Here is a 16,722-nt window from a genome sequence, read left to right as displayed (position 1 = left end):
CAGCAGCACTATATGGCCACACTTTGGGAATGATGCAGAGTCACACAAGCTCAGGGCGGGCTGTGGCCTCTCCAACACTCATTTTAGTAAGGTGTCAAGGATGTGATTTTGTGTCTTTCTGTGATGCTTCGCAGGCACAGCTCCCAGCAGCGAGTGCAAATCCTCCCTGAGAGTGGGAGATCGGACCAGAGCAAAAATAAACCCTCTCTGTTATCTTCTACCCCAGTACCCCAGGGCTTGTTTCTCTCTAAAGGGGGAGCTGGAAGGTGATGGGCAGCAGTATGAAACCGATAGAAAACAAGTCACGTATTCAAGGTTAGGAAGCCCAAGTGCTGCTATTAGCTCACCTTCCAAGAGAGGGCATTAGCTCAGAAAGTGCCAGTTGATAACACAACTGCTAGTAGAGGTTGATGAAATCAATGGAAAAGTGACAGCCAGGACCAAGCACCTTTGCAGCTGGAGCTCTGTGTGTACGGCCAATGATAGGAGTTTGACCGAACACAAATGGGTCTTTTACAACTGAGAAATATCAGGGTAAGGGAAGCAGAGCCACCCCAGGACTGTGGCATGAGCTCCCATGGGAACTAAAGACTAGCACAAACCTTGCCAGGCCATGCTCCTCTGACACTGCCGTCTCTATCTCACACATTGCTGCATATCTACGGAGAGATTACTAGAAGACAATCCAACCCCTTCACACGCTTCTGCTAGAGAGAGGATGAGAACAAATGTCAGTCACGGTGCTTAATGCACTGAGTGGGGGGGCGCTCAGGTACTGTGGTAATGAGTGCAGTGCAAGCACCGCTATTGAAGACGGCAACCGATTCCCACCCAAGGGGACGTATTGGAGCACTCCAATGTGACTTACATGATTTACAGAGGAAGAATAATCGCAGGGGAGCCTTTCCAGAGGCTCTCACACAGAACGGTTTACATGTGGGCAATATGCTCGGGACTAGGCCTCTTGAGCTGATCTAGGATGCCTGCTACCCCGAGGCTGGAGCGGGTGTGGAAATCAGTGGCACTCCAAGCCCTCCAGCTGAGGTGTGAGGCTGCGGGTAACCCGCTGTAGACAGCCGGCGCTCTTGGCCTGTGCTGTACAGCGCCTAGCGCAATGGGGGGTGAGGAGCTGCATGCGGCGCACAGCAGAGGGGTGTGGGTTGTGTTATATCCCCGCACACAGTGGCAGGGCCAGCCCTGGCCAGGTTTGTAGCAGCCGGGGGAGGGGGGGGTAGGGTAACCAGATAGCAAGTGTGAAAAATCAGGACAGGGGGTGGGGGGTAATAGGCACTTATATAAGAAAAAGCCCCAAATATCAGGACTGTCCTTATAAAATTGGGACATCTGGTCACCCTGGGGGGGTTTACTGGAGCACGGAGCAGGGGTCTCTCTCGCGGTACTAACTGGGGGAGGGTGACGGGACAGGCTCATTTCAGCACTGAAATAGGGGGAAACAACACGTGAGCGGGCCTCCGACACACACAGCGTCCCGCTGGAGCCTCCCCAGGCTGCCGGGGGCGGATCTCCCAGGGGGCGGGGATTGGGGCTTCGGGCCCTGGGCTGGCCGAGGGGAACATGGCGGTGTCCGCGCTGCAGCTGGGGGAACTGGCCCTGCACGGAGCTGCCTTCCTCTGCGGGGTGGTCTGCGCCTCGGCCCTGACTGTCACCCAGGTACCTACCCCCGGGGGGGTCTGTCCGGGGAGGGGCGCGCGAGCGGGAAGCAGGGGCTGGGGGAAAGGTGAAAGCTCCTCCCCCCCCCCGTGGAAAAAGGCAGGGGAAACACCCGGCCCCAGTGTGCACCCCTCCCCCTCATGGCTGCTGGTGTCTCCGTGTCCACTACTCGCAGCAGCCCCCCCCACTAGTCTGACTGCCCCCAAAACACCCCCACCCGCAATCTGCAGCACCCCCACCCAGGACTCTCTCGAGCAGCCCCCCACCACCTCCACCCCTTTAAACCGTCCATCCCTGGACAGCCAGCGATCGCTAGCTGCACTGAGTGCCCAGCGGGGCAGGGGTTAATCTAAAAGGCCCTGGAAAGACTCATCACTACCTGCCAGGTGCTGCGGGAAGCATTGGCCCACCTCCCTCCCTCTGGTGCTGGATTGTGCACCCACACCCTGGTGCACTCAGCCCCTGACCTGTCATGTGAGCTGTACAGCCCTGGAGCTAATGCGAGTCAGCTGAGGCCCCGGAGAGGCAGGAAAGCTCCAGCAGTTAGTTTCCTTCCTGCCCCGCCTACGTGCACACACCCCTCCCTGTGCACACACAGGCCCCACCCTCCCATCTGGGGCACTGGGTCTCTCAGGACACAGACACTGGTTCTCCACCACTGTCTCACCACCACTCCACCACCTCCCATTCAGCCCCAGAGAAGTCATTACTGTATTTGCCATTTGGCTGCACCTATCCAGCTCCCCATCCACACAGGAAGTCATCAGTCCTGGCCCTAAGAGCTTAGAAGGCAAGTGACAGAGCTAAGCTGTGAGGCTCTCAGGCCTGGTCTCCACTGAGGCTCGGAGCAAATTCTCCCCCTGCAGCGCTCAGGGGCTTGGGAGACTAGCCAGACTGGGTACTGCCAATTGAACCTAGACCTGCTTCAGGCAGGGTTAAAGAACTTGATGGTAAAATGCCCCAGCCCTCTGCTCCCAGCATGGCTACTGCAGAGAGGAAGGGTAGATGGCCCAACTGGCATGAGACTTGGTTACACACCTTGCTCCACCACGAGCCTCCTATGTGACCTGTGAGTTACTTATGTCTCCTCCAACGGCTCTGTAGCTTGTCCCCCAGTTGGAATGGGCAGAGGGAGGAAGTGCTGAGACAAAAGTGCCTCAGCAAAACTGTAGCAAACTGTGACAAAGTAAGACTATTTTGTAATATTTCTATGAGTCCTGTCTGCCTCAGTTTCTCCTGCTGAGGGTGGTAGAAAGGGAGCATTTGCTCTCAGCTCAGGCTAGGAGATGTAAGTGTGGGTGTCGGCTAGCTGCCTGGGGCTTGGGTCCGCATATCAATACAGCATTTGAGAAGACAATGGCAAATCCAATCACCTGGATGTTGGTGCCTAGCAACCAAAGACCCCAAGGGACAGGGATTTCCACACCTCGTAGGCCTCGAGAATAAGGGACTGGGAAGGTGGGGAGATAAGAGTGGGCTGCTGGAAGGAGTCAGGACTCACTTGAAGCCTGACCAAGGAGATCAAATGCAAGACAGAGCTTGCACCAAGGGTTCACTCCAGCTTGGCTGGGCTCTGGGCTAACCCGAATGGACTGTGCTCTAACCTTCAGGTCTCTGTGCTACCCAAAGGACTTCCTAGGCTGTGTGCCAGTGAACTAATAAACTCCACTAAATAAATTGTGACGCTGTTTGGTGTCACTACGGGTGCTTGGCAAGGTGCACTAATCCCTGAGGAGTGGACAAGTCTCTATCAGGGGTCTGTGTCAATTGGACTCACTGAACAGAGCTCACGGTGTGAAGCAGGAGTGCTGGAGGCCCAGAGGTCCAGTCAAAGGAGGAGGTGAAGCTGCATGGCTTATCCTGGAAGAAGGGAGACCCTTAGGGGGTCTGGCACACTGAAGGGGCTCCTCCTAGAGACTTCCAAAACAGGGGGCGTAGCACAATCCTGTGGCTCAGTGACAGGCTGAAAACAATTCCACACAGGGGTCTGGGAAGGGCAGACAAGTTCTCCCACAATACACCACAAACCAGTTCCTAGAGCAGCTTCAGGTGCTAAGGGTCTTGGGACACACCCCAGAAATCCTAGCGCAAAACACACACAGCTGCAGCACCAGTGTGGAGATAGGCTGGGTACATGTGTGACTGCAGATGTGCCAGCCAGGAGACAGGTACACCATACGCCTTGGGTCTCTGGCCCAGATCCTCAAAAGTATTTAAGCAACTAACTCCCCTGGGGAGGACAGTCCTTCCCATGGAAGTGAGGTGCCTAAATACCTTTGAAGAGCTGGACCTCAATTCCCCAAGGAGCATACAGGCATTAGACAGATGCTGGTGGAGTCCCGCCCTCCCCGTCCCTGCCAATCTTGGGCAGGGCCTCAATGCCTTGCTATAAAACAACGGAAATGCTGCTGAATGGGAGTGTCCATGTCCCCTGTGCTGTGGAATCTGCTCCCCAAGGAAGCCGTCTCTGTTCTCTCGTTCCCAGGGGGAGTTTGGTGGCCGGTGTATCCTCTATGGGTCCGTAGACAAGAACGGGACGGCCCTCGCTCTGTCTCACTTCAGCAACATCTCCCTCTGTTACTTCGTCACTGCCATCTCCATCCTCATCGCTGTGTACTGCTTTGCAGTGCTGCTCTACGGCATCTACAGCTGCTGCATGGACGAGAGGAGGTGGTGAGCAGAGGGCACATGTTGGGGTGGGGAGTTAGAGCCACCCAGTCCCACCGGCTGGTCACACTGATCTCTTCCCCCATCCCATTCCAGGGATCACACCTGGCTCACCGTGAACCTGGCAATCTCTGCTGTGATCCTTTTCTTCCTGCTGGTCTCGGCCTGCATCCTTCGGGTTGGGATGGACACTCTGTGCTCGTCCATCCTCCAAACCAAACTTGTGAAAAGGTAGGTGGGCTTTTCTCCCTCAGGGGAGGACCGCACTCCCCATGTCCAGAGGGACTCCCTGCCCCAGCAGGATCACATCATTCCCAGCAGCCACAAGCTCTGAGTCGGTGGACCCAGCACCGGGGGTGGAATCATTGGCCTGTGTGGGATTTCTCCTCCTCTAGCTCTCCAGCTAATCCATGCTCTGTCCTTTCTTAACTCCACTCTAGCTGCCAAGAGGCCCAGCACTCACAGTGGTTCCCACAGTATAATGCAGCGAGGTTCTACGACAATCTCTACAGTGCTGAGGTGAGAATTAACCCAGGGGTAGGGGGCAGCAGCTGACGGGGGCGGAGGGAACAGCAGAACTTCTGCCCCCAAGAGTTTCAAGGAGGGCTGGCCATTGCTGTGAGAAACATGGAAGCACAGCAGCACGAACACAGCATGAGCGGCTTGTGAGAACCATTATTCTCAAGCCCCTGGTTTGGGCCCCGTCCCATTAGAGGAGACCACGGGGGAGGGAAAGAAGGTGGGCTCCATCCAATTAACAGTCAGTCCCATTACCATTAGTGAGGAAATTCCACTTGCTGCAGTGCAGTCAGCTTGGGGGACTCCAGGCAGCCGGATTTAGTATCTCGGTGGCCCCTGATGTTTGTAGGTGAGCTAAGAACGAAGTTGAACACCCTCATGCTTCGGGGGAGGAGGAAATCCCACCCCACGTGAGCCAGGTGTTCACTGATGAAGCAGCAGGCAGGACAGACAACTGGACAAGGCAATGGTCTGGCTGCCTCTTCCTGGGGCAGGGGCTTTGGAGGAAGGGTCTGAGGGAGACGGGCAGGGAGGGCGATACACAGCCATGTTTCACCAACCCCCTGCTACCTGTGGTTCTCCCCACTCCAACAGGCAGCTGCCTGGGTGAACTTCTTCTTCTGGTGTCTGCTGATGGTCCTGATGCTCGTGCAGCGCAGACAGGAAGCCCCGTTCCAGCTCCTGCAGCGCAACGACCCCGAGTGGAGCTCCGAAACAGACGCCATCTTTGGTGCCCGGCCACAGAGGCCATGAGGAGACTGAGAGGGACAAGCAGCCTCAGTTTGGGCAAGGGGGGAATGTGTGTGTGTGTGTGTGTGTGAGAGAGAGAGAGAGAGAGCGAGCGCACGCACGAAGGGGGGAGAGGAGAGGGCTGGAAGCATCCCCCTCCCCCCCGTGCCTTTCTTCTGGCTTCAGGGGTGCTCTGCTTGTCCTCCTCTGGCCATTCTGGTTCTTGATAGTGAGGGAAGCCAATGGGCTGGCCAGTAATCCTGGCTGTCTGGCGTGATCCCACTCATAGTCCCAACCTCCAGTACCTGTCTCCTCCCACCTCCACCCCTACAGAGAGGGTGGGCCAGGGCTAGGGTTCACCTCACACACAGGCACCCTACGGGGGAGCGGGGGGTTCTGAATATGAGAGGATCTCAGCACAGACATGAGCTGTGCAGCGCTCCTTGACATCCCCACCGGAACCCACTGTTGACACTGCAGGTTCCGTAATCCTTGGATCTGAGGGACACCAGCAGCCACATCCAATCTCCCCTCCCCCGAAGCTCTCTGATGTCAGTGTGATGGGCTTTATGTAAGACCGTGGGGTGCATCTGCCTTAAATACCAGAGACACTGGGAGTGCACGAGCCCATTCCAGCTGGGCGTGTGTAATCACAGAACTAGCTTAGTGGAGGCAGAGCGATTCTTCTCAGGGAGTGGGGAAAGGAGGGCTTAGAGCGGGCCCCTGCCCAGATGGGAGAGACAAGCCCCAGCAGCACCACCGTGACACTCGTTACAGGATGTGGGGCCCAAGTGCCAATGGGCTGGGTGTCCGACTGTCCAAAGCTGGTTGCCGTACCCTCTCAGCGAGAGGGCATCTCATTTCAGGAGCCAAAGAGAGAATGCCAGCTGCCTAACTGCAGGCGATCCTGCTGGGCCAGCAAGTCCCTTCCACGGGGTGTTTGAAGACCAGAGCAAGAGGGAAGGGCCCATTCATGCCTAAATGCCTCTGCAGACCCCGCTCCTGCTCAGGGGTCGGGATCTCCTTGCACCATTATTGTATGTGGAACTGGGCCCATTTCTTGTGCCTTTTCATTTTGTACTAAACCTTGTTATTAAAATGATGATTTTCACCAGATCAGCTTGTGCAGGGGCCATTTCGTCTTCCTGGAAACCCCTCCAGATGCTGTTACTACTCAGTACAACCCCATGTGGAGCCCCACACCCAGCTATATTGCATGAATGCTACCAGAGCCACTCATGAATCACCCAGAGAAAGGCACCACCCAAATCCCCCCAGCTCCCAGCACTGTACCTCAGGAATATACCATCTTGCACTGCTCAAGATGAGTAATGCAGATTTATTAACTGGTTCACCACTTCAGCAATGGAAAATGGACATGCCCCAGCCTTTGTGACCTGAGCAGATTTACCAAATGCTTCAGGCAAACTTGCTGGAGTTACCAAAAGAAAATAAAAGATAAGCACGCAGTCTAAACTCTCAACCTATAGACTGGGTGACATCTAGATTAAGCAGTTTTTCTCACTGCACTGGATATTGCAGGTTGGTCACAGTCTTTCATCTGCAGGCTTTTCCTCTTAGCCTCAGGACAATCTCTTCAGCTCCAGCTTTCTTGTTGCCTTCAGCGTAGGTAGAGGAGAAGAGAAAGGACGAAGCATGTGGCCACTGTGTTGTGTTTTATACCCTTGGTCCATGTGCTTGGAGAACACGAGTCCAGGCATGTCTGGTGGGCATTGCTGAGTCCCTAGAGCAATTCCCCTGGTGTGGCCTTGTGCTAGTGAGTCATTGCATTGTAGCTCCCTTGCTGGACAATGGCTATTGATGGTTGTTTGACACCCACCCTGACGTTGGTTAGCTCCTTTGTTCTTGTCTCTGGGAATCTAATATCTGGGTTATTCCCCAGCATATTTTAGTGGCAACCAGATAACCCAATATCATGACTTCATATGCACTAATGATACACATATTTAGATAGAACAATGGCTTTCAGCAGATCATAATGGAAAATGGACATGCCCCAGCCTTTGTGGTGGGAGAGATAGCTCAGTGGTTTGAGCATTGGCCTGCTAAACCCAGGATTGTGAGTTCAATCTTTGAGGGGGCCATTTAGGGATCTGGGGCAAAAATCTGTCTGGGGATTGGTCCTGCTTTGAGCAGAGGGTTGGACTAGATGACCTCCTGAGGTCCCTTCCAACCCTGATATTCTATGATAACCTTTCCCCAATACCTCACCTGGCATGATTTAGATGAAATATCACAATCATATATACACAATGACTATGGGGGTTACAGGGCGCTCCCCCCGAGATATAGAATGTCACAATAGTTTGCTCTGTTTGGTTGGGGCACCGTATGCTGAGCCTAACTGCTAGGCAAGGCTGAGAGCTTCTTAACCAGGCTTGGACCCCCAAGCCCTTTAGCACTCATCACCCCTTAGCGAGGAGCTAGCAAACAGAAGCAGCTAACTGGAGAGTTTTGTGAGGGAATCTGAGGGGAGGGGGCTAGATACACTTCATTAACTTTCTTTAAACTTAAGGCAATAAACACCCCCGATAAAAACAACAATAAAGGAAACAGCTGCAGGAGTAAAAAGAGAATGCAGGCAGAAGTCCAGCAACAGAGTGGGGGCTGTCCAGTTTATTGCACTGAGTGCAGCATGTATGATTACCTGCCCGATGGGTGGGTGGCATACGTGTGCATTCGGTACAAGGAGCTTCTGGCCCTCAGAGACCGTGTATGGGCTTTGGAGGCCAGAGTGGCTGAACTGGAGGAGCTAAGGGAGACAGAGAGGTACATAGATGAGACATTCCGGGACACAGTAGAATGGTCCCATCCCCGGTCCGACAGCCCCTGTGCTGTTGAGGAGGATGAAAGTCTCAGGGAAGGAGAACATCCAACTGGAGCAGAGGGAAATGATCCCAGAGTTGGGACCCTCCTCCCAGATGATGTCATGGTATCCTCATACTGAGGATACCCTCTGGGGGAGGGAACTCCAGTTATTAGGAAGAGACAGGTAATAGTAATGGGGGATTCGATTGTTAGAGACATAGTTGGGTTTGTGATGACCGGGAGAACTGCCTGGTGCCTTGCCTGCCTGGTGCAAAGGTTGCAGATCTCTCAAGACATCTAGATAAACGTGTGTGTGTGTGTAGTGCTGGGGAGGAGCCAGTGGTTGTGGTTCATGGCGGTACCAATGACAGGGAAGGACAGGAGAGAGGTCCTGGAGGCCAAATTTAGGCTGCTAGGTAAGAGATTGGAGTCCAGGACCTTCAAGGTAGCATTCTCTGAAATGCTTCCAGTTCCACGCGCAGGGCCAGTTAGACAGAACTGCAGGGTCTCAATGCGTGGATGAGACAATGGTATAGGGAGAAGGGGGTTAGATTTATTAGGAACTAGGAAGCCTTTTGGGAAAGGGGGAGCCTATACAGGAAGGATGGGCCCCTCTTAACCCAAAATGGAATGGGATGGCTGGCATGTAAATTTAAAAAGGTCGTAGAGCAGTTTTTAAATTAAGGGCTAGGGGAACGTGGACAGATGCAAAGGAGCATGTGGTTCAGACAGACACATCCCTTAGGGCAGTGTTTCTCAACCAGGGGTACGTGTACTCCTGGGGATACACCGAGGTCTTCCAGGGTTTATATCAACTCATCTAGATATTTGCCTAATTTCACAACAGGCTACATAAAAAGCACTAACGAAGTCAGTATAAACTAAAATTTCATACAGACAATGACTTGTTTATACTGCTCTATATACTATCCACTGAAATGTAAGCACAATATTTATATTCCAGTTGATTTATTTTATAATTATATGGTAGAAATGCAAAAGTCAGCACTTTTTCAGTAATAGTGTGCTGGGACGTTTTTGTATTGTTATGTCTGATTTTGTAAGCAAATACTTTTTAAGTGAGGTGAAACTTGAGGGTACACAAGACAAATCAGACTCCTGAAAGGGGTACAGTAGTCTGGAAAGGTTGAGAGCCAATGCCTTAGGGGAGGACTATTAATGGAAATTCTCTGTATCTAAGTAAGGAGGAGAGGATGGACTATGATAAAATATGGGTAGGGTCTGATGAGAAATGGTGAAATGAAAGAGTTCCATTCAATTACATCACATAATGGTAAACAGTGACAATTTTTTAAAATGCTTATATACAAATGCTATAAGTCTAAATACTAAGATGGGTGAACTAGGGTGCCTCGTATTAAATGAGGATATAGATGTAACAGGCATCACAGAAACTTGGGGGAATGAGGATAATCAATGGGACACAGTAATACCAGGGTATAAAATATAGTGGAAGGACAGAACTGGTCGTGCTGGTGGGGGAGCGGCACTATATGTGAAAGAAAGTGTGGAGTCAAATGAAGTAAAAATCTTAAATGAACCAAACTGTACCATAGAATCTATATGGATAGAAATCCCATGCTTGGATAAAAAGAATATAGCGGTAGGGCTATACTACGGATCACCTGACCAGGATGGTGATAGTGACCGTGAAATGCTCAGGGAGATTGAAGAGGCTATACAAATTAAAAAATCAATAATAATGGGGGATTTCAACTATCCCCATATTGACTGGGTACATGTCATCTCAGGATGGGAAGTAGTATAAGGGCCCTACCATCAATCAACCCTAACCCCGCCCCTTGACCCCTTAAACCCCGCCCATTGACCCCTTGGTCCCTCCCACCTGTCACCGGAAGTCCCGCCCTATGGGGGTATTACTTCCGGGGTCAAGGTGCCACCTGACCGGAAGCAAGGTGTGTCATGTGACCCCTCTAAGAACTCCCCCCACCACCCTCTACCAATCAGGAGGGGTTTCGTCCCGTTTCACTGAGATAAAACTGTGTATAGATCCATTCCGGTACATAATACTGGCCTCTGTCTGCATGGCTATGTACAGGTTTATGTTTTTGGAGCCTAACACGGTAGCTCTTCTCCCTCCAGACAACTATCACAGGCAGAAAAAGAGATATTCGACCCCATCTATTCAGTGGCTGTTGTATATCTCTCACAAAGAAAATATACAAATACGGCACGCTTTACAGGGTGGGAACTACAGGTAGGCCCCTACTTTTTAGACGGTTATGCCAATGTTGATGGGGTACGCACAGCCTTTGAGTTTAACGGGTGTTTTTTCCATGGCTGTGTCACCTGTTATTGTGAAAAAGCACAAAATCCTATGACGGGGACATCTTTTGGGTTTCTTTATTACAAGACGCAGCTCAAGACCGACTATCTGAAACGCCTTGGTTTTGTAGTGAGGACTCTTTGGGAGCACGAGTGGGAGGTGATGAAAGAAACAGACAGGGAGCTTGCAGACTTTTTAAACCGAGCCCAGTTACCCCAGCCTCTCGTGCCTAGGGATGCTCTTTTTGGGGGGAGGACAAACGCTATCCGCCTATATTACAAGCCTAACCCCGGGGAAGAAATCCACTATTATGACTTTACCAGCCTGTACCCTTTCGTAAACAAAACCAAAGAATACCCTATCGGACACCCCGATATAGTCTATGACAAATTTGGGCCCCTTGCAAATTATTTTGGAATTGCAAAAGTTAAAGTGTACCCCCCACGAGGCCTCTTTTTCCCATTGTTACCTGTCAGAGTGGGTGGCAAGCTCATGTTCCCGCTATGCCGAACCTGTGCGGAAACCGAGCAGCGGGAGACATGCACCCATACTGACGAGGAGAGGGCCATCCTGGGGACTTGGTGCACAGTGGAATTGAACGCAGCCATAGCGAAGGGGTACGTGGTGGCTAAGATCTACGAAATCTGGCATTTTAATGAAAAATCTGATAAACTCTTTTCAGAGTACATAAAATTACACCTCCGTCAGAAACAAGAGGCTTCAGGGTATCCCAGTTGGTGCACAGATGAGGAAAAACAAAATAAGTACGTTAGCGATTTCTACCAGAAAGAAGGCGTGCATTTACGCCAACACGAGATCAGATCAAACCCTGCTAAACGCCAAATCGCTAAACTGTTTTTAAATTCTCTGTGGGGTAAATTCGGCCAAAGTTCCAACCTACCCAACACCAGCATCGTGAGAGACCCTGACGAACTCTTGCAGTACCTGTTCTCCCCCAATTATGAGGTTTCATCCTGCGAGTTTATCGATGATGAAACAGCGTGCGTGTCGTGGAAGCACGCAAAAGAACGGTACTCTGTCTCTGGCAATACCAATGTTTTCATTGCCTGTTTCACCACCGCTTATGCCCGCTTAGAATTATACAGTCTCCTAGACGGTTTGCAAGAGCGGTGCCTGTACCACGACACTGACTCGGTGATCTTTGTGAAAAGGGAGGGTGACTGGAATCCCCCTCTGGGGGATTATTTAGGGGACCTCACGAGCGAGATCCCGCCAGATCAACACATCACCGAGTTTGTGTCGGCAGGCCCGAAAACCTATGGGTATAAGCTGTCGGGTGGAAAGGCCTGTATGAAAGTCAAAGGTATTACCCTAAACGTAGCAAACTGCGAAAAGATCAACTTTGACAGTTTGAAAGATCTAGTCTTGGACTATTGCACGGGTCTGCAAGAAAACACATCAAAAAAGATAGAGGTGCAGCAGCCCTCTATCGTAAGAAACAAAAACCAGTGGCAAATAGAGACAAAAACCCTTAAAAAGACACAAAAAGTGGTTTACAACAAGAGGGTCCTAGGAGAAGGTCTTAAAACCTTGCCCTACGGCTTTTGAAAAAAAAAAAAAATGGATACGAGGTGGAAACACCCCTTTTCTGCAATTCTCGCGGGGCCTAGCAACTGCGGGAAAAGTTACTTTATAAAAAACGTGTTGGATAATGCCAAACACACACTGTCTGTTATGCCTGAGAATATCGTGTGGTGTTACAGTTGTTGGCAACCTCTGTATAAAGAACTGCTTTGTAAATATCCCTTTATCAATTTTGTGGAGGGCCTGCCTGAGGCTTTTGACGATGACAGTTTGTTTCCTACTAATAAAGTAAATATGATTATCATAGACGATCTGATGAACTCGGCTTGTGAAAGCGATGAAATCGAGAAAGCCTTTACCAAGTATGTGCATCACAGAAACCTGAGCATTATGTATATAGTTCAAAACGTATTTTGTCAGGGAAAAAAGAGTCGCACGATTAACCTAAACACAAAGTACATGGTTCTGTTCAAAAACCCCAGGGATAAATTACAAATTGCTACGCTCGCTCGGCAAATGTACCCCGGCAAAGCTCAATTCTTTCTAGAAGCTTTTGAGGATGCTACCAAAAGACCTTATGGCTACCTGGTGGTGGATTTAAATGCTTCCACACCAGAAGCTTATAGACTAAGAACTGGTCTTTTCCCTCCAGACTGGCCGGCGGTTTATACTTTGAAAAGAACAACAGCCGGGTATAAAAAGAGATGACTTATCGGCAGGCCCCTTTTTAACAGCCGGGGCTGCTGACCGAAAAACATGTCTAGCTGCGTAAAGAGAAACCTGGGCCTTTTAAAATTACTTAGCAAATCGTCCCCACAGCAAAGGAGGGCTATACTGTGTTCGGCCTCTGACGATCTAGTAGCGGCCATCTCAGAAATAGCGCTCAATACCTTAAAAGGAAACGTCCCTTTAACACAGAATCAAGTGCGTGTGCTGAAAAAGAAACGCACGCTTATAAAAACTTTGTGTAATAAAAGGGTTTCACTTAAAAGAAAAAAGCATCTGGTAAAGCAGTCTGGGGGGTTTATCGGACCTCTGTTAAGTTTTGCTATCCCTCTGATAACGGGGCTTTTAACTAATCGATAATGGAGTATGCAGAAAAAATGTTCCTGGTGCCCAGCCACCAGTTGGAGCAATTAAGGGCTCCCCCTCCGGCAGAGGAAAATATCAGAACAACCGCAACTCGCTTACTGGATGCTGAAATGAAGTCTGTTCTTCAAAGAACTGACTTGGCTGAATATGAAAAGGCTAAACTTTACAGCGCCGTGCTTCAAAGGTACCTAATGTACGTGAAGCAGAGCGATGCAGATAAAGGGAAAATAAGTCTGTTTCTACCGGAACAGGAACAAAGTGTGACTGCCAAACCCCCAGAAACACCAAAGAACTCAGACTCTGTTGCTCAGGAGGTGTTGGATAACGTCAATAAGCGTTATAAGAAAAATGCAATAGTATTGCTAAATAAGCTGGGCCAGGATAAAAATCTCTCTTCATGGAACGATAAAGGGTCTTTTGTGTACAAAGGCTCTGTGGTTAATGGTTCTAACATGCTCGACTTAGTCAGGGCCGTCACCCAGACTCGCTCTGTTCCTAGCAGACATGTACCTAAAGGATGGGATGTGTTTATGAATGCCATGGCGGAACTGAACGTACCATCTTCCGTCATGGGCAATGCGGCCAACAGAAATCTTTTGGAACGCCTCAAGGCCTCGACTGTTAACACCGGGATGGATCGAGAAACCATGACCCCTTTTTTGCCGTCTAAAAAACAAAAATTGGCTAAAAGAGCCGAATGGCTCAGTGTGTAACATTTTTCACATTCTAAATTAAAAAAAAAAAAAAATCTGTGTACTTTTTTCCTCAATTGGTTTTTTTTAAAAAAAAAAAAATCACACACCAAACATCATTTGTCTTTAAACCCCCTCACCTGGGGTGTTTTATTGGGTAACATGGCTATGAAAATCATTGCAAGATACACATGTCTGGGCTTGTTGAAACATGTTTTGAGCAAGGCTAGGCATGCCCAAGAATTTAAATTTACTTTTTACAAAATTCATCACCATCCGGTCGTTTTGCACTAAGTCATTAGAATACAAATTTAAAATCCGATCAAAAGATAAACCCTTGCTACGATGATGTAAGAAAAACACGCAGTGATAGCCGCAGGCGACGGAGCGGGGGTCTTGTAATTGTCTATTGTGAAACACCATGTCTGTGGCATTTTTGTTTAAAAATTTCATAATGCTTTTAGGAAACAACACACTGTTCGGGGGGTGCCCATATGAGTCAAAAAACTCTCCACGGTTACGCTCCGCCAGATACAAGGCGAGCCAGTGTTCACCCGGTTGGTTGTGTGGATGCGTGTTCACCACCAAGCCTAGGGGTCTCTGAGACAGCTTGCGTTCTGGGAGCCAATCGCAAGGGAACACATCTAAGAAATTCTTTTTCGTGTAAGGGTCCGTTGATAAGACACGTGAGAGCTGCACGGTGTCCATGTTCACATGTAGTCAAACAGAACGTTTCTCCTCTGATTTATTTCTATGACATTGTCAAAAACCCCATAGCCAATCATATTGACGGTAACCGTTAAAGCCTTCCCAAAACGTATTTCTGCTCTCAGGTTCCCGGTTTTAATCAGGGAGTAGTGATCAGCACATTGGTCGGGAGACAGGTCAAAGGCAAACAAGGTGTAACCCTGTGCAAACTCCTCACGGTCGATTAACAGAGAACGATCTTTCATGTGTTTACCAGCTGTCTGTACCAAATTCATGTATTCTCTTACGCAGCGTCCTGCCTCGAAGTCCGGTTGCAGAGGCTTGGTCGGTATCTGTTCACCATCCACATACAAGGCCACAAAATTAATATCGTAATGTTTAAAATGAAAGGGGTTTTTAGCGTAACTTCCGCTAAAGGCATCGTTATCCACAAACCCTAGGACAAGCATTTTGGGTAACTGTCCCAAGAACAGGTTCTCCTGGTTACTGACCCTGCTGCCCGCGGGGATGCTAAACACTTTCATTCCCACACGGTCCACAGGGTATTTAGCATTAGCGGTAAGCAGGGCCTCCGCGTGCCCCAGACGGACTCCCGGGGCCACCCGTACTTTCTTCACAAAAAGGGACGCTGATACAATGCGCAGTTTAAAGCCTTCAGCCGCACTGCCCATTAAACAGAAAGCGTCTTTACTGCGCGTCAGTTTAATTTTCACATCCACTCCGTTTAACAAAAGTTTTTCTTGAAAAAACAGGTCGCTATGTAAATGGCCCAGCAGCTCTACCGTTCTGCTCCCGGCCGTCAGCTTTGCACGCCTCACAAACCCTAGATTCCCTCCATCCAACTCTGTTTCTTCATGTTGTCCAGCAGTGTCTTTGTAAAACAGGCCGGCGGAAAATTGCGTGGCGAGGGTGTCGTCGCTGTAATTGAGCACCGATTCTATAAAGGCCCTGTAAGGGTAGCAGTTGTTGCTTTGGCTTATGAGGCGGTCTCCCAGCGTGACATCCAACTGACTGAAAATAGAGGCCACGGGGTAATTCACCAGACCCACTTCGGCGTCCGCGGCGAGTTCAGTTCCATCTCCTTTTACAATCTTGCAACACAGGTACAGCAGCGTGTTGTTTAAATCCATATAATCTATGCCATTCCCTGCTATAAAAAAGTCAATGGGGGCAGACTCCGTAATGGCCGATAGAGGCGGCACCTCGATGTAAATGCTTTTCTCGATGCTGGTCTGCGTAGGGGCTATTTGAAACAAGTCTAGTTCGGATTTGGTGCACTCTTCAGACCCGCAGTGAACAAAAGCCATGTTGATTAAAATATGTCTCTTTTACCAGGCAGAGCGCGTCTCCTCTTTTGCCCAGGCTTCCTCTTGGACTTTCGCTTATGGCCGGCCCTGCGTGTCAAAGCCCTTCTTTTAAAGGGTTTCGGAGGACCTGTGCGTCGCGGGTATGACGTATTTCTCTTTCTCTTCCTCCTTTTAATGTACATCAGCCCCGATCCTTCCTGTGAAGCTGTATTCCCCACCTTCTCCAGAACAGCACGGGAGACATGACCTACCACATCTTTAGCTATGTTTTGAGCGGCGGTTTTTATGTGGGGTTTAATAATTTCTAGCCCCCTCCTCAAAAGCGGTACGGCTTTTCGAAAGAGGCTACGAAATATTCCACCCACACCCGCCCCGTACATCACGGGGGCCCCATGATATCCAGGAAGGGCGTATCCAGCCTGGGCTTTGTAATAGTTTCTGTAGATGGTGGGGTCGCCATAATTTTTTGGGATCGCCATAATAGGGTTTTGCTTTTTTTTTTTAGAAACCTCGCTCTCTCCGCGGCCGCAGATGCAGCTTGACGATTACCTTGCTGAAGCGAAATGAGACATCTCTGTTCTGATCTGTCTTTATTTCAATGGTGATGGTGTCGATGTGGTGTTTACTGACAGGGACGTAATGAGGTTTGTCGTAG

At 50.0% G+C, this 16,722-nt stretch overlaps 1 protein-coding gene across 2 annotated transcripts; it reads left to right on the top strand.

The window, feature by feature from the left end:
* Positions 1-1,540: 1,540 nt before the first annotated feature.
* Positions 1,541-5,721, top strand: TMEM179B (transmembrane protein 179B). Of its 2 annotated transcripts, none has more exons than XM_024219066.2 (5): positions 1,541-1,671; positions 4,157-4,341; positions 4,435-4,569; positions 4,779-4,857; positions 5,452-5,721. In XM_024219066.2, the coding sequence occupies exons 1-5, from the start codon at positions 1,576-1,578 to the stop codon at positions 5,608-5,610; spliced, it is 654 nt and encodes a 217-aa protein (XP_024074834.1). In that variant the 5' UTR covers positions 1,541-1,575; the 3' UTR covers positions 5,611-5,721. The 2 variants fall into 2 exon arrangements, with proteins under 2 accessions (XP_024074834.1, XP_024074833.1); XM_024219065.2 differs by having other exon boundaries at positions 4,157-4,344.
* The last annotated feature ends 11,001 nt before the right edge of the window (positions 5,722-16,722 follow it).

This window comes from Terrapene carolina, unplaced genomic scaffold, assembly GCF_002925995.2.
Source record: "Terrapene carolina triunguis isolate 2854851 unplaced genomic scaffold, T_m_triunguis-2.0 Scaffold89, whole genome shotgun sequence".
Lineage (NCBI taxonomy): Eukaryota > Metazoa > Chordata > Testudines > Emydidae > Terrapene > Terrapene triunguis.
The sequence above is the reverse complement of the archived record's forward strand: the minus strand, read 5'-3'. Positions and strand labels throughout refer to the sequence as shown.